The sequence below is a fragment of the Salvelinus alpinus genome, chromosome 34 (genome assembly GCF_045679555.1).
Source record: "Salvelinus alpinus chromosome 34, SLU_Salpinus.1, whole genome shotgun sequence".
Taxonomy (NCBI): Eukaryota; Metazoa; Chordata; class Actinopteri; order Salmoniformes; family Salmonidae; genus Salvelinus; species Salvelinus alpinus.
Genome location: NC_092119.1, coordinates 27,018,047 through 27,035,949, shown reverse-complemented (window position 1 = coordinate 27,035,949; position 17,903 = coordinate 27,018,047). Strand labels below are relative to the sequence as shown.

At 41.9% G+C, this 17,903-nt stretch overlaps 1 protein-coding gene across 4 annotated transcripts in view; it reads right to left on the bottom strand.

Moving 5' to 3' along the window:
• LOC139563437 (phospholipid-transporting ATPase VD-like) overlaps nucleotides 1-17,578 on the bottom strand; it is a 45,534-nt gene extending 27,956 nt beyond the window's left edge. For 2 of the 4 annotated variants that reach the window (XM_071382104.1, XM_071382107.1), the window contains exons 1-6: nucleotides 17,268-17,578; nucleotides 10,658-11,043; nucleotides 10,187-10,381; nucleotides 2,657-2,861; nucleotides 2,178-2,263; nucleotides 1,963-2,069 (exon numbers count right to left, since the gene is read on the bottom strand). In XM_071382104.1, the coding sequence (XP_071238205.1) occupies nucleotides 1,963-2,069; nucleotides 2,178-2,263; nucleotides 2,657-2,861; nucleotides 10,187-10,381; nucleotides 10,658-10,941 (877 nt within the window). In that variant the 5' untranslated portion in view covers nucleotides 10,942-11,043; nucleotides 17,268-17,578. Of the gene's footprint in view, nucleotides 1-1,962; nucleotides 2,070-2,177; nucleotides 2,264-2,656; nucleotides 2,862-8,224; nucleotides 8,997-10,186; nucleotides 10,382-10,657; nucleotides 11,044-17,267 lie in introns of those variants that run through there. The other 2 variants (XM_071382108.1, XM_071382106.1) reach the window with 2 other exon arrangements.
• Nucleotides 17,579-17,903: the final 325 nt, after the last annotated feature.

Genomic DNA, 17,903 nt, shown 5'->3' with positions numbered 1-17,903 from the left:
GTAAAAATACTTTAAAGTACTACTTAAGTAGTATTTTGGGGTATCTGTACTTTACTATTTATATTTTTGACAAGTTTTACTTCACAACATTCCTAAAGAAAATATTGTACTTTTTACTCCATACATTTTTCCTGACAACCAAAAGTACTCATTACATTTTGAATGCTTAGCAGGAAAGGAAAATAGTAAAATTCACACACTTATCAAGAGAACACGTGGTCATCCCTACTGCCTGTGACCCTGGCTATCCGTTAATTTAAAAACAAGAAAATGGTGCCGTCTCCTTTGCTTAATATTAGGAATTTTAAGTGATTTATACTTTTACTTTTAATAGTTAAGTATATTTTAGCAATTACGTTTACTTTTGATACTTAAGTATATTTAAAACCAAATACTTTTAGACTTTTACTGAAGTAGTATTTTACTGGCTGAATTTCACTTTTACTTGAGTAACTTTCTATTAAGGCATTTATACTTTTACTCAAGTATGACAGTTGGGTACTTTTTCCACCACTGCAGCAGACCTGGGTCAAAATACCGTATTTGTTTGTGGGTGACGAATAAACATGCAGAGGTGATAGTACCCTTACGGCATAACTCTACATACAATTCTACAACAACAACAGAGAAATTCTTTACAATAAAATTGCATAGACATTAAAATGCAGTGTACAAGACGTCAAAAGCCTTCATTTTTGCTGCTGAAAAATGAAAGAAAATGAGATGAATGTCATATATAGAAAGCCATTGATGGTACCAGAGCTGATGTAACTGTATACCTGTATGGATTTTGTAGTAAAATAATAGGAGCAGAAACCTTATGTGCCTGAGCAGACAGACTGGTTTAGCCTGCAGTGTTGTAGTCAGACCTGCCTGACTATGTTTAGTGGGGACAAGGCATAAAGGATCTAGGGGCAGGCTACATTCCTAGCAGCCAACTGATATAGATTATGGGGGCAGGACAATGTGGTAGTTCTCTCAACAGCCATTTTTCCATAAGGGCAGTATTATATAGGCTTTATGACAGAAGATTCAGGTTCAGGTAAAACTGCAGAAACCTTGTACTTGATCATATGAATTATATTTTAAAGAAGGACTAGGAATTTTCCTCTACACAGACAGACAGAAAGCAACATGATTTAGCAATAAAACTCACAGGGCTGAGCATGCTTTATACAGGTTTGCATCATGTAGTCCTGCCCTATGCAACTGTAGGCCTAATTTAAAATTAACTCACAGTCTGTCAGCTATTGTTTTTATTGATTCATTCCAGTTAATCATTTTGGATTAGCTAGGTAGTAGCCTAGTCAGCAACATTTTGAATATAAACCACATTTGATCCCATTCACATTTTCTGACAAAGAAATGGGCTTTAAATACACAATGTTACCGCTCTGTTTACCCTGGCCAGAGGGACAGGGTGCATAGTAGGCCAGACTATGCAGCTGTTGTTGTTAGTAGCCTACAGTTGATCAGACGGAAAAATTGTCTAGTTTCCATGCAATACTGCATGTCAGATCGCTAATGTTTAGGTGTATAAGTGCTAAATTTATGTAAGAGTTTTTGCTTGTGTCTGTCTGGAGTAATGTGTTATCACGCTTGCTAAATAAATACCGGAGGATAGTTGTGAGCGCACTTTGTGCGTTGTACCCGGGCCGCGTGACCTGTGATTTCCGTGAATCCGATTGGTCAAGACACACAAAGAGCCTGAAGCAGCACTACGATGTGAAGGACAAAAATTGTGCAAGAGTTGACAAATCATGAGGCAAATCGGTCTAAAAAACAGCACTTTGCCCGTCTTTTAACGCTTTTCAAAGGTGCTAAACTGCCACAGTCCTGCTGGTTGTCCAGGTATAACTTGAAATATGATAACCAGCTGTGGACACCCGGGTTGGATAATGGGATACTCCAAACCCTAGCAAGAGCTAGACCTGAGGAAAGAGGATTGTTTCACCCTCTTACCTGCATAGACCACAATGCCTATGACGGTCTCCGTGTTGCGGATGGTGCAGCTTCGCAGAAGGAGGTTGTTGTTGTGTAAGCCCACACGAGCCTTACTGGGGTACTCCCTGTAGGAAACAAATAAGAATAAATGATGAAGTTACCTTTCCTTTCAAAAGTTTATAAAATGACGTCTGTCTTCATACAGTGTCTGTAGTCACTAAAACCAGACTCACATGAAACCTCGGAACCGGCTGAGGTCGTTGTTGGGGTTCTCACATTCTATGCGGCTATGGAAGTTCTCTGGAGTCAACTCAGAACCCTGAAACACATGACATACACACACTAAATATTTCTGTAGTCATTTACCACTAGACCCAAGGACAATATTTGACCTAATCCCTATTGATGTTCTTCTTCCTTACACCATACCTTTACGGGATGTGTACAGCTTTTTACACAGATATACAGTGCAGTTGCGTAATGCCGGTAAATTACAGCTTCTTGTGTCATGTTTTATCAAGCTTTTTATTGATTATTGTGCCACGCCACCTTTAGCTGTACAATAAACGGCAGTGTTTTGTTTAGGCAGGGCGAGCCGCCCCGTCTCTTGCACGCTTGCTTTAAGACTTAAGCCTCAGGTACTTCAAACACTGAAGTGCCATCATGATGATTTAATGATAACAGCATGTTCAAACCAATGAGGGCCACATACCTGTCGTGGCAGATCTCTGACCACTTGTCTCTGTTTGAGGTTGGTCTCCCCGTCCAGGTTGGCCGTCTCGATGTAGCAGACGCCGTGGGGGTCAGAGGAGTACAGCAGCAGCATGTCTGCAGGGATGATCTCATTACAGGACAGACGGACAAAGTCCCCCACATGGACATCCTGCCAACGCTGGTCCACATACGTCTGCCGTTTCCTATGGTAAAAAAGACCACAAGATAACCTGTTAACTACTTGAGGGTAATGAGAGTGGGACCATGTGCGTACTATCAAATATGACGAAGGCCTGAAGTCCCCCACTGTTGTTAAAACTTTGCTAACAATTAGAGGTCGACCGATTATGATTTTTCAACGCCGATACCGATTATTGGAGGACCAAAAAAAGCCGATACCGATTAATCTGCCTTTTTTTATTTATTTACTTGTAATAATGACAATTACAACAATATTGAATGAACACTTTTATTTTAACTTAATATAATACATCAATAAAATCAATTTAGCCTCAAATAAATAATGAAACATGTTCAATTTGGTTTAAATAATGCAAAAACAAAGTGTTGGAGAAAAAAGTAAAAGTGCAATATGTGCCATGTAAGAAAGCTAACGTTTAAGTTCCTTGGTCAGAACATGAGAACATATGAAAGCTGGTGGTTCCTTTTAACATGAGTCTTCAATATTCCCAGGTAAGAAGTTTTAGGTTGTAGTTATTATAGGAATTATAGGACTATTTCTCTCTATACCATTTGTATTTCATATACCTTTGACTATTGGATGTTCTTATTGGCACTTTAGTATTGCCAGTGTAACAGTATAGCTTCCGTCCCTCTCCTCACCCCTACCTGGGCTCGAACCAGGAACACATCGAAAACAGCCACCCTCGAAGCATCGTTATCCATTGCTCCACAAATGCCCCGGCCCTTGCAGAGCAAGGGGAACAACTACTTCAAGGTCTCAGAGCGAGTGCCGTCACCGATTGAAATGCTATTAGCTCGCACCCCGCTAACTAGCTAGCCATTTCACATCGGTTACACCAGCCGAAATCTCGGGAGTTAATAGGCTTGAAGTCATAAACAGCTCAATGCTTGAAGCACAACGAAGAGCTGCTGGCAAATGCACGAAAGTGCTGTTTGAATAAATGCTTACGAGCCTGCTGCTGCCTACCACCGCTCAGTCAGACTGCTCTATCAAATATCAAATCATAGACTTAATTATAACATAATAACACACAGAAATACGAGACGTATCTCATTAATATGGTCAAATCCAGAAACTATCATTTTGAAAACCAAACGTTTATTCTTTTAGTGAAATACGGAACCTTTCAGGATTTTATCTAACGGGTGGCATCCCTAAGTCTAAATATTGCTATTACATTGTACAACCTTCAATGATGTGTTACAGTATTTGTTAGGAATAAATGGTCTTCACACAGTTCGCAACGAGCCAGGCGGCCCAAACTGCTGCATATACCCTGACTGCTTGCACGGAACGCAAGAGAAATGACACAATTTCCTTAGTTAAAAGAAAGTAATGTTAGCAGGCAATATTAACTAAATATGCAGGTTTAAAAATATATACTTTGTATTGATTTTAAAGAAAGGCATGGATGTTTATGGTTAGGTACACATTGGTGCAACGACAGTGCTTTTTTCGCAAATGCGCTTGTTAAATCATCACCCTTTTGGAGAAGTAGGCTGTGATTCGATGAGAAATTAACAGGCACCACATCGATTATATGCAACGCAGGACACGCTAGATAAACTAGTGATTATGTTAAGGTTGATTGTTTTTTATAAGATAAGTTTAATGCTAGCTAGCAACTTACCTTGGCTTCTTGCTGCACTCGTGTAACAGGTAGTCAGCCTGCCATGCAGGCTCCTCGTGGAGTGCAATGTAAGAATGGTTAGAGCGTTGGAGTAGTAACCGGAAGGTTGCAAGATCGAATACCCGAGCTGACAAGGTAAAAATCTGTCATTCTGCCCCTGAACAAGGCAGTTAACCCCCCGTTCCTAGGCCGTCATTGAAAATAAGAATGTGTTCTTAACTGACTTGCCTAGTTAAATAAAAGGTTAAAAAAAATATATATAATAATTTTTAAAAAATCGTCCAAAAATGCCGATTACGATTGTTATGAAAACTTGAAATCGGCCCTAATTAAATCGGCCATTCCGATTAATCAGTCGACCTCTACTAACAATACCACAAAAGACAACAAAATAACAGTTTCACACATATGAGCAGTATTCACACAAGCAAAGGAACATGTCTCTCTAAACAACCATGAAACATTCCTAAACACAGACATGGTTACGTATTTTACACATTGTAAAAACTCCAGGAAACACCATTAACCCTGCACTTTTTTTGTCTACATTTTGGTCAGTGACCTGTGTTTGGGTGCACAGCAACATGCAAGATGGAACCATGCCAACTGTAAGGTAGGGTGGGTGTTAAGAAACAAGTCTTCAAGTCAATCAGAGGGAGTGAGTGAAAGGCTTCTCAAACACAATGTTCAACCAAGGCAGCTATGAGCCAGAGCGTGTGAACACACCTCAAGGTTAATCATTTATTTTACTGTCCACCACCACCACCCTTTCCTGGCAGGAAAGAGACTGAGAAACAAATTACTGTAATACTGTGGTTTGTTATTCAACCAAAATATAAAATATATTGTCATGCCCTGACCTTAGAGATCATTGTTATTCTCTATGTTTGGTTAGGTCAGGGTGTGATTTGGGTGGGCATTCTATGTTCTCTATTTCTTTGTGTTTGGCCGAGTGTGGTTCCCAATCAGAGGCAGCTGTCTTTCATTGTCTCTGATTGGGGATTTTACTTAGGCAGACCTTTTTCTCTCCTTCAGTGTGGGATCTTGTCTTTGTTTGAGTGCATGAAGCATTTCGTTCGTTGTATTGTTTATTGTTTTTTTCTTGGTGGAACATTGAAATAAAAGAATGTACGCCTACCACGCTGCACCTTGGTCTCCTTCCGACGACAAACGTTACATGTATGTTAAAGATAGTTGGTATGGATAGGCCCTAGGAAAGGGGTCGGCAACAGGCGGCCAGTGGTCCAAAATCAGCCTGCGAGTGATTTTTGTTGGCCCCCTAAAGTTTTTAGTTTTTGGTCAAAAAAGACTCAAATCACCAGGAATTCAGCTAAAAATGATGAGTTTAATTTAGAAAATCTTTTCCCACAAATAAAAAAAGAGACATGATTGTGTCTCAATGTAATCAAGGTACGAAATTATTATTTTCAAATACAACCTCTTTTTGGGCTTAGTTGTGGTCAATTTGCAGTGTACAAATGATTATACAACACAAATGGTCCCGCGGCAGAAACTACTCCTCCCCAAAGGATTGTCTGGCCTCAGTAAGCCTGAGGATATGAACGATTGCATGGTGGGACATGTAGACCTGGGAGGAAGAACCAATAGGCTACCTCGACCACTCACTCCTAGACTCCGGAAAAGGGGATAGATTTGATATGGGGTTAGCAACCCCATCCTGGGCAAAATAGATTATGATAAAGATACCTCAACAAGTGAGGACACACCCATTGAACAATGAATTTCTCTTGTCAAGGCCTTATGTGCAGAGAGACATGAGAGGAATTGAGTGAGATGTGTGTGTGTCCATCTCTCACATGGCACAACAATTATGTTTTACAACCACAGATGGTATAATTTAACCCCTTGTAATTAGAGATTGTCAACTTATCCTACCTTCAGTTCAGCATATACAGTGCATTTAAAAACTATTCAGACCCCTTGACTTTTTTCAAAATTTGTTACGTTACAGCCTTATTCTAAAATGGATGAAATTGTATTTTTCAATTGTATTCATCAATCTACACACAATACCCCACCTAAAAACAGGTTCTTCGAAATGTTTGCACATTTATAAAAATAAAAATAAATAAAAAATGAAATATCACATTAACATAAGTATTCAGACCCTTTACTCAGTACTTTGTTGAAGCTCCTTTGGCAGCGATTACAGCCCAGAGTCTTCTTGGGTATGACGCTACAAGCTTGGCACACCTGTATTTGGGGAGTTTCTCCCATTCTTCTCTGTAGATCCTCTCAAGTTCTGTCAGGTTGGATGGGGAGCGTTGCTACTCAGCTATTTTCAGGTACCTCCAGAGATTTTCGATCAGGTTGAAGTCCGGGCTCTGGCTGGGCCACTCAAGGACATTCAGAGACCTGTCCCGAAGCCACTCCTGCGTTGTCTTGGCTGTTTGCTTAGGGTCGTTGTACTATTGGAAGGTGAACCTTCCCCCCAGTCTGAGGTCCTGAGCAGGTTTTGATCAAGGATCTGTGTACTTTGCGCTGTTCATCCCCACAACATGATGTTGCCACCACCACGCTTCACCGTAAGGATGGTGCCAGGTTTCCTCCAGACGTGACACTTGGTATTCAGGCCAAATAGTTCAATCTTGGTTTCATTAGACCAGAGAATCTTGTTTCTCATGGTCTGAGTATCCTTTAGGTGCCTTTTGGCAAACTCCAAGCGAGCTGTCATGTGCCTTTTACAGAGGAGTGGCTTCTGTCTTACCACTCTACCATAAATGCCAGATTGGTGGAGTGCTGCAGAGATGGGAGAATCTTCCAGAAGGAAAACCATCTCCACAGAGGAACTCTGGAGCTCTTACAGAGTGATCAGGTTCTTGGTCACCTACCTGACCAAGGCCCTTCTAGGAAGAGTGGTTCCAAACTTTGTCTATTTAAGAATGATAGAGGCAGGGAACGTTCAATGCTGTAGACATTTTTTGGTACCCTTCCCCAGATCTGTGCCTCGACTTAATCCTGTCTTGGAGGTCTAGGGACAATTCCTTCGAACTCATGGCTTGGATTTTGCTCTGACATGCACTGTAGGACCTTATATAGACAGGTGTGTGCCTTTCTAAATCATGTCCAATCAATTGAATTTACCCCAGGTGTACTCTAATCAAGTTGTAGAAACATCTCAAGGATGATCAAAGGAAACAGGATGCACCTGAGCTCAACTTCGAGTCTCATAGCAAAGGGTCTGAATTGTTATGTAAATAAGGTATTTCTGTTTTTATTTTTAATACCTTAGCAAAAAAAATTGAAAAACCTGTTTTCGCTTTGTCATTATGGGGTATTGTGTTTAAATTGATGAGTAAAAAAATGTATTTAATCCATTTTAGAATAAGGCTATAACGTAACAAAATGTGGATAAAGTGAAGGGTTCTGAATACTTTCCGAACGCACTGTACCTGATCTAGTTAGCATGCTAGTCAGTTTGATGGCACCATATACAACCCTAGTAAGTATAAAGAAGAAGCTGCAGAACTACAGGTCTGTACGTTTTGTCTACCTGTAAAAGTAGCTGTCACATATAATTACTGGTCAATTTGCTATATAGCTATCAGAATGTTAACCTGTAAAAGGATCTCGTGCACAAGCTAGAACATTTCAAACCATGTTCTAGCAAATCAGTTTACCCCATATAAGCAGTACTAATTCCATTTGCTCCCATTCAGAGATAACAAACAACCCTATGCTCTACTAAAATCTACACTGAGTGTATTTACCTGCTGTAAATCTCACAGACCAGTCCGTTGATGAACTTGTCCGACTTGTGTTTCCTGTAGTCTTCCCAAAGATCCTTTACTGCCGTCACTGCCAGCACCAGGAGAATGGGAATAATGCTGATTTCCGGCTGGAAGGCATTGACCACTGGAACAAAGTTCAGAGCTGCCAGGAATATGAAATAGATATTGGCAAAGCGGTGGAGTTGTTCGAACAGGTTCTTGGGGATAAATGAGAGGAAGGAGTACTTGGTGGTGGTCACCTTGTTACTGCTGTATGACTTGAGGATTTCCGTCAGCTCTTCATCCTCTGTGAGGGAGGATACCACCATCCTCCTCGTCCTCCCCAGTCGGTCCTTCGGACTGGAACTTTGTCCTCGGACCGGCCGCTCCAAGCTGTACATGACTCCTAAGCTCAGTGAAAGACTCCACCAGTTAAAATCCAGAGGGTTTACTTATTGGTGACCTTGATTAAAATTCAAGTCAACCCTTGTATCTCTCTCCGGCATTTCCAGCCACTCGTGACCGACCGAGCTCTGCATCTAGATTCAAATGCCCACTCTGTTTTACTGTCATCGTCTATCATGATCCAGGATGTTGAGTTGCCAGGGTGAAGTTTAGATATAGAAAGACAGCTACTTTGCCGGGGAGAGCTTTGTTTCTGTCATGGTGGAGAGTATCTCTCCGGCACTTCACTAACACTCCACCTCGCTGCCTTAAAGACCAAGAGCCACTCCTCCACACTCCATGTCATAAACAAACAACTCAAAGTTGAACTTTTATGACTTTCTATGAATAGGGATTGAGAAACCCTTGACATCACAAAGGAATGGGTAAATGAGCAAGCCCATAGATTATCTGTGCTGTATATATGGTGCTCTTTATACCACATAGTCACACAGACAACTGAATCTACAATAACCAACATATAATCCAGTGTAAGGATCAACGGTCCTCAGCTTCAGGCTCTCTAGAAAATGTGTTCATGTTTGGTATGCTAATGGTAATACAGAACTGTAGACTGTATCATGTAAATTTCTACTTCACCTTTGATCCTACTGTTACAGGAAGTCCCAGTATGCAATTCATGGGTCTTTTCTCATTTGGGCAAAAGTCCATCCTCCACCTTCTCTTCTCCTTCCTCTCTCCTCTGTCCTCACTCCTCCGTTACTTGGAAACCGATAAGTGGTTGAGGAGATGTCAATTTGTTAGTAGGCAAACGAAAGAGTGTCCTCCCCTCCTTGATGGCCACCTTTCATTGAGGATAGTCATGTGTATCCTACCTGAGTCCTACTAAATCTGTCACATCCCCCCTGAATCATATTTTGTTTTGTCAGTGGAGAAAAGCATGCACACATGTTTTATCTATAAAATGTCTTAAACAACTAACATAATTTGTTTTGATCACTTTACACATTTATTTTGGGATCCACCCCTGTAAACGTAATTTGCCTGATGACGCGCAAGATGAGAAGGAGAGTCTAATTTCATACAAGCACATTTTCGTTCACGTTTCCTCTTCTCGCCGCCTCTCCTCGATTACCCTTGACCTTTTTCAAATGGAGGCGAGACAGAGAGAGGACGCAGGAGTTGAGCAAATTCAATTGTGAAAAGGCCATGGTGCTTTGGTGCTGATTAACACAGGGGACTGTGGGATATGAAGTTTGTGTTCAAGATGTTTTAAGACCTTCAGTTTGAATACTAGCCATCATAAAATCAATATACCTATGTCGTAATGCTGTAATGTATCTGGTAACTAAGGATATTTTATTAGAACAATGTTACCAATAGTAATAATTACCATAACTTATTCCGTTTGTGCATTGTGTAATAACAAAAAACACTCAACTCTATAACTATGTATGAAGTAGTATGTAACAACACGGTGACTGTTGTTGATCTATTCCCCTTATAAACGATAAACCCTGGCCATTATGGCCATTGTTGTCCAGCCTTCCCACTCACCCGCTGTACACTGTAACGATGTTGTTGTTGACCTTCTGGTCAAAGCGGTAGCGGCGGTAGTCCTCCAGGGCATCCTTGATGGCGATGACGATGAGCACCACTACCAGGGGAATCATGGTGATCTCCTTCTGAAATGCCTCCACCACTGGGATCCAGTTCAGCATCACCAGGAACAGGAAGTACAGGTTGGCCACCCTGAGGAGGAGGGGCGAGAGGGGCTTGATAAATCCCACATCGACTAAGGCTACATGTACACTTATGGGCACACTGCAGTCTCCATTTGGCATCTGCTCATTTTGAGTTAATTCACAACAAACCTAATTGCATGATTTTAATCAAGTGACTCCTATGCACTCCTGCTCGAGTTGAAGTTATTTCCCAACATCAACAAACATGATTCCCTGATTGTAATCAGGTATGGTCTACCCCATCCCCTGTGTAAATCAGCATGAGGTTAGGTATTCCTCTCACCTGTGGAATTGCTGGAACAGGTTCATGGGAATGAAGCTCAGAAGGCTGTACTTGGTGGTACGGATGCTGTTGCCTTGGCATCCCTTGGAGATGCTGTGGTACTCATGCTGGTGGTGTCCGTGCCGGGCGATGACCGTCCTCCGTTTGCCAGTGAGCAGCTGTGTGTTGTGGAGCACTGGGGAACTCTTGGTGGGTAGGGCGGCAGGGCCCGAGTACTGGCCTCGACCTGAATCTGCGGCAACCAGCTGCTGCCAGCGGCGTCTCACCCAGTGGATCTGCTCCATAGGCCCAGTGGCCAGGGCACCCTACACCCAGAACCCTGCACGCTCCCTGGGCGGCCAGACCTGGTCTTCTGTTGCCTTAGGGCTGCTTACAGTGCTGTTTTTCTGAAACAAATACAAAACAGTAATCAGAAAGGTTTCAAAAGTAGTGACCTTGTGGAGAAAGCGGGAATGAAGTAGGACAGATAGTAGGCAAGAGTCCATGAGATAAGCATTGATTAAGTGACATAGCTATGACTAATTGTTTTAGGCAATACTCCCAACTCCTTTCTCAGGCCTGTATTTAAAGGGCAATAACTTCTAGTTCAAAATAGACCCTCACCTTGTACTTCTGACACCAATATATCTGTCACGTATACTTCCTCGCCGGCCTCTAGCTCATCAGGCTGCTGATTATCCTGCACACCTGTCACCCTCGTCTCGCGCACCTGCGCCTCATGACACTCACCTGGACTCCATCACCTCCTTGATTATCTTCCCTATATCTGTCACTCCCCTTGGTTCTTTCCTCAGGTGTTATTGACTCTGCTTTCATGTCGGTGCGTTGTTTGTGTTTCGTGTTCATTGTTTATTTTATTTATTAAAACACTCACTCCCTGAACTTGCTTCCCCACTCTCAGCCTACTCGTTACAATATCATTACTTCCACTACTGATGGGAAGGGTCTGAGTATGGAGATGGAAACACCTGCCACGTGCCCTCCTTATCACTAACGTATATCATACGTATAGTGCCAAAGTGAGTTTGTTGTAAAAATGTTTACTACTGGGACTCCCGAGTGGCGCAATGGTCTAAGGCACTGCATCCCTGTGCTAGCTGTGCCACTGGAGAACCTGGTTAGAGTCCAGGCTCTGTAGCAGCCGGCTGCGACTGGGAGAGCCATGGGGTGGCGCACAATTGGCCCAGCATCGTCCGGGTTAGGGGAGGGTTTGGCCGGCAGGGATGCTCCTGTCCCATCGTGCACTAGTGACTCCTGTGGCGGTCTGGGCGCAATGCACGCTGACACAGTCGCCAGGTGTACGGTGCTTCCTCCGACACATTGGTGCGGCTGGCTTCTGGGTTAAGCGGGCGTTGTGTCAAGAAGCAGTGCTGCTTGACTGGGTCGTGTTTCGGAGGACGCACGGCTCTCGACCTTCACCTCTCCCGAGTCCGTACGGGAGTTGCAGCGATGGGGCAGGACTGTAACTACCAATTGGATACCACGAAATTGGGGATAAAAAGGGGTCAAATAAAGACATGAAAATAATACTTTTTTACTACTATGTTGTCTATAGGTTATTTCTGCTACGTTGAAACTTTCTCAGGATCTGTTTTCAGCAGCCTCTTAACTATCTCAAACTTATTTTCACCTGTAATTCATTATCTAAACAGCAGGAGGTTGGAAAAACTCCTAAATTACACATGAGGAAATATACGACTTATGAAGGGGTGCCCCTCATTGGGGAGAATTTTTTAGCTAAATATTTTCGACATTGTGTAGAAAGAAACTGTGCATTAATTGCTAATGACAACCATGTACTGTTGACAATGATGTTAAAGTTTTCTTGGGAAGATTAGGCTACTTGTACCTACTAATAGAAGCCGCTCAGCATGTGTGGAAAAACCCTACGCAATCAATTAGGGCCCCCCTCAAAGAAGTGTGCAATCATCACCGACATTGATGTATCAGGTTAATAATATAGACTGTTTGTGTTGATTAGAGTACACTTGACTGGCTTCACCACCTGACCTATTTACCATAATATAATTGTATTTACTTTTTCAAGTTTTTCACTTGAAGTCTCTTCTACGCCGAGACTGCCAGTGTCTCAATGCTTTGAAATACTTGCTTTCCTTTGTCATAATCATGTTCCTGTCTTCTAAATAAGAGAAGGTAATGCTGTGAAGCTCTATTGTGGCTCTATTGTAAGGCAAGGTAGACTGTAACACTAGCCTAGATATCACTAAACCCAAGGCTTTCCTATCAGTGAGAACTAGGGAGTAGGAAATCAGGAGGCTTCTAAAATGAGATACCCATAACCCAATGTGACAGAAGTTGTCCCTTCTCCCCATTGTAAATGTCAGATTTCATCAGGCTCGGTGTGCACGAGTCATGAGCCCATCTCAAGAAAATATGGTGGATTAGGCTGAACTGGTGTAGATACAATATGCTTACTCATTCTCAGGAATGTGGATTTGCCACACATGAGACCTAGGCTCCTGAAGCTATACTGAACAAAAATATGAATAAATGTTTCATGAGCTGAAATAAGATAATCCATCCACCTGACAGGTGTAGCATATCAAGGAGTGAATTAAACAGCATGTTCATTACACAGGTGTACCTTGTGCTGGGGACAATAAAAGGCCACTAAAATGTGCAGTTTTGTCACACAACACAATGCCACAGATGTGTCACACCCTGATCTGTTTCACCTGTCTTTGTACTTGTCTCCACCCCCCTCCAGGTGTCATCCATCTTCCCATTATCCCCTCTTGTATTTATACCTGTGTTCTCTGTTTGTCTGTTGCCAGTACGTCTTGTCAGGTCTTACAAGCGTTCTCTCCTGCCTTCCTGTCTCTCTAGTTCTGTTTCCCGGTTCTGACCATTCTGCCTGCCCTGACCCCGAGCCTGCCTGCCGTCCTGTACCTGCCTGACTCTGACCTGATCACGAACCTCTGCCTGGCCTCGACCTGCCCTTTGCCTGCCCCGTGTTTCTAATAAATCATCTAAGAACTGTACTATCCGCCTCCCGTGTCTGCATCTTGGTCATATCCTGAGTTGTGATGAGATGTCTAAAAGTTTGAGGGAGCATGCAATTGGCATGTTGACTGCAGGAATGTCCACCAGAGCTGTTGCCAGAGAATTGAATGTTAATTTCTCTACCATAAGTCACCTCCAACGTCATTTTAGAGAATATGGCAGTACAATTAACCGGCCTCACAACCGCACACTATGTGGGCGAGCGGTTTGTTGATGTCAACATTGTGACATCAGCGGTGGAGTGGGGTTATAGTATTGGCAGGCATAAACTATGGACAATGAACACAATTGCATTTTATCGATGGCAATTTGAATGCACAGAGATACCGTGACGAGATTCTGCGGCTCATTGTCGTGCCATTCATCCAACGCCATCACCTCATGTTTCAGCATGATAATGCACGGCCCCATGTCGCAAGGATCTGTACACAATTCCTGGAAGCCTAAAATGTCCCAGTTCTTCCATGGCCTGTACACTCACCAGACATGTCATCCATTGAGCATGTTTGGGATCCTCGGGATTAACGTGTACGACAGCGTGTTCCTGTTCCCGCCAATATCCAGCAACTTCGCACAGCTATTGAAGAGCAGTGGGACAACATTCCACAGGCCACAATCAACAGCCTGATCAACTCAATACAAAGGAGATGTCATGCTGCATGAGGCAAAAGGTGGTCACACCAGATACTGACTGGTTTTCTAATCCACGTCCCAACTTTTTTTTTTAAAGGTATCTGTGACCAACAGATGCATATCTGTATTCCCAGTTATGTGAAATCCATAGATTAGGGCCTAATGAATTTATTTAAATTGACTGATTTCCTTAATTGACTGATTTATTAGAGATCCCCATTAGCTGCTGCCTCCTGGGGTCCAAACACATTAACTTCTCTGGGATATGTGGGACGCTAACGTCCCACTTGGCCAAAAGCCAGTAAAAATGCAGAGCGCCAAATTCAAATAAATTACGATAAAAATCAATCTTTCATGAAATCACACATGAAAGACACCAAATTAAAGCTACACTTGTTGTGAATCCAGCCAACAAAGTCGAGAGCAGGGTTGGACTGAAAACCTGCAGGACGGTAGTTCTCCAGGAACAGGGTTGAAAAGCCCTGGTCTAGACGAACTGAGAGGAATGGATCCATATAGAGCTACCAGGCATAGACTACTAAGGCCTATAGCTTTACACAATGTTGGGTGACATCTCAAACAATAAGGCTACTTACTGGACGATGTCCCCATTCCACTTAGCAGGAGGAGCTACTTAGCATAATATAGTGAACAAAAATATAAACACAATATGTAAAGTGTTGGTACCATGTTTCCTGAGCTGAAATAAAATATCCTAGAAATGTTCCAAACACACAAAAAGCTTATTTCTCTCAAATTTGGTGTACAAATGTGTCTACATTCCTGTTAGTGAGCATTTCTCATTTGCCCTAGATAATCCATCCACCTGACAGGTTTGGCATATCAAGAAGCTAATTAAACAGCATGAACATTACACAGGTGGACCTTGTGCTGGGGACAATAAAATGCCACTCTTAAATGTGCAGTTTTGTCACCCAACACAATGCCACAGATGTCTAAATTTGGAAGTAGCAATTGGCATGCTGACTGCAGGAATGTCCACCAGAGCTGATGCCAGAGAATGTAATGTTAATTTCTCTACCATAAGCCGCTTCCAACGTAATTTTAGAGAATTTGGCAGTACATCCAATGGCCTCACAAGCGCAGACCACGTGTAACCACGCAAGCCCAGGACCTCCACATCCAGCTTCTTCACCTGTGGTATCATCTGAGACCAGCCACCCAGACAGCTGATGAAACTGAGGACTATTATGTCTGTAATAAACCCCTTTTGTGGGGGAAACTCATTCTGATTGGCTGGGCCTGGCTTCCCTGTGGGTGGGCCTATGCCCTCCCAGGCCCACCTATGGATGTGGAATCCATAGATTAGGGCATAATTAATGTATTTTAATTGACTGATTTCCTTGTATGAACTGTAACTCAGTAAAATCGTTGAAATTGTTGCATGTTGTGTTTATATTTTTGTTCTGTATACTTACAGTAACCAGTAAATCAACTCTAGTCCTTTTACTTTGTTGACTAAATTAATACTATACTACCAACAAGACATTGGTTGACAGGCTGCTAACCCACAGGTCAGAAAAAGCACAAGTGAAACCATCAAGATACTACAGCATTGTATGCTAGATCTTATCAACACAGAATAATATAAATGTTCTATTTGAATCTTGTTCCGCTATGTGTACACGGAACCTTCATGATCCTCGAGAAAATAATTGTCACTAAGAGGAACAGAATGTAGTTCCAGAGAAAAGAATAACTATGTTTATGGGCAAGTCCACGATAACACAGTAACACTGACTCAGATTTTTCACTTTAAAATGTCTGTCAAACAAAAACCAATGATTGCAAAGTTAAACAAACCATACAAATTGTTAAACGTAGTCCTTGTGCATAGTTTTATGGTTTGCTTAAATTTGCAATCATTGGTTTTTGTTTGACATACATTTTAAAGTGAAAAATCCTTTGTACCGTGGCATTATCCCTTATGCGCCACTCAACTCAGATATCACAACTACTCTGAGGTTACTCACTCACACGCCCTTGTGAGATGCCAAAACAGCTAGCAAGACAGGCCAGTATATGCCCTCGGCTGAGTGTGTGCTGTATTAAAGCTCAACAGTAGAGTATCCTTCATGCTTTCCTTGATTTCCCAGGTAATGTTTTTTTTGGTAGGCTACTTCAGTTTATTCTATAGTGTGAACTGTGTAGCCTAGGCCTAGTGCTGGGAGAGGCCTATCATTTATACATTATTGGGCTAAAAGGTTGACTTATAAAGTAGTTCATAAACTACTATACGTTTACATATAGTTTATACATCTGTAAAACAACATAGCCTGGACTAGAAGATACAAGCACATTTCTTTTCTATTGATATAATGACATATTTTCAAAGACAGGCTCATGTGCCTGTCATTTTCTTTACTTTATTTTTTTTATTGTACCCCCCCTTATTCAACTGGCAAATCCAGAACCAGGTGTTTTACAACTGCCTGCATACCCTGGCCTACAGCTCTCCAGGAACAGGATTTTCTCAAACTGCTGTGTACAGTGAAAGAGAAAACAAATAGTTTCAAAAACTCCACACAATTTATTCTGCTGTGTAGAATTGTTATATCCTTCACCACAGTGTGCACAATGACAATGTCCCCATTTAGGAGATACTTTATCATTCATGCATGATGACATGGGCCAGGTGTATTGTTGCGATAAAGCCAAGGGGGCCAAAAAAACTAAAATGACAAATGTAGCTAACTAGGCTTAACTACAAAGGCATAATGCTTTTCCCGGAAATACAGTAGTTTACAACGATAGATCACAGATTTTAGCTAATTCAGTTTGGGTTTGGTATTTTTGTACCATTTTTTTTCTTTATTGCAGCAGAATTGATTTGAACGAAACGTAGCCTAACGAATCTAGTAACTTTATATTTTGTTACCATGGCTGCCTATAAAGTAAAAACAAAACATGCATAAATGTGTCAAGAACTTACCCTGTAGTATTCATTGTTCGCTGTGCTGAGAGCAGAGAGCTGTGAGTCGTAAAACAAAACACAAATACAACCTGTAGTGATCACATTACCTGTTTTGAGAATTTACATGAGATAAAGCAGGCCTACTCATACTTGCGCGAATATATTAAAAAAATAACATCACTTGCGCAGCATCATGAATCACGAGATAAGAGTGCTGTTCCAGGGTATAAAAAAGACGAGCTGAACGCCACTACCCACAAGAGATGGGTGGTTCATTCAGTAACATTTTTTTATTATTTATTTCAGGCCTGCCTAACGATGTTCCTGTAATGAAATAGACTGTGTGTGAATCACTTCTTCGATGAGGTTTAACGGGGGTTAGCATCCAATAAAGATTGCATTACCGCCACCTACTAGACTGGAGTATAACTCGCTTATACTTTTCTTGAAAAAAGAAACACAATAAAATAATACAAATGTATACCATCTAACCCTACACTCACTAAAAACACACCACCCTACTCCACTATTTAATCCTACCTCAGGCTAACAGCCTGAAAGGAGAGGACACCATCAGTCAACACACCCTGTAACTTTTCTGACTTCAAGTCTTGTACACCCAAATACCTCTCTGCAGCTGTCACCACAACCTTA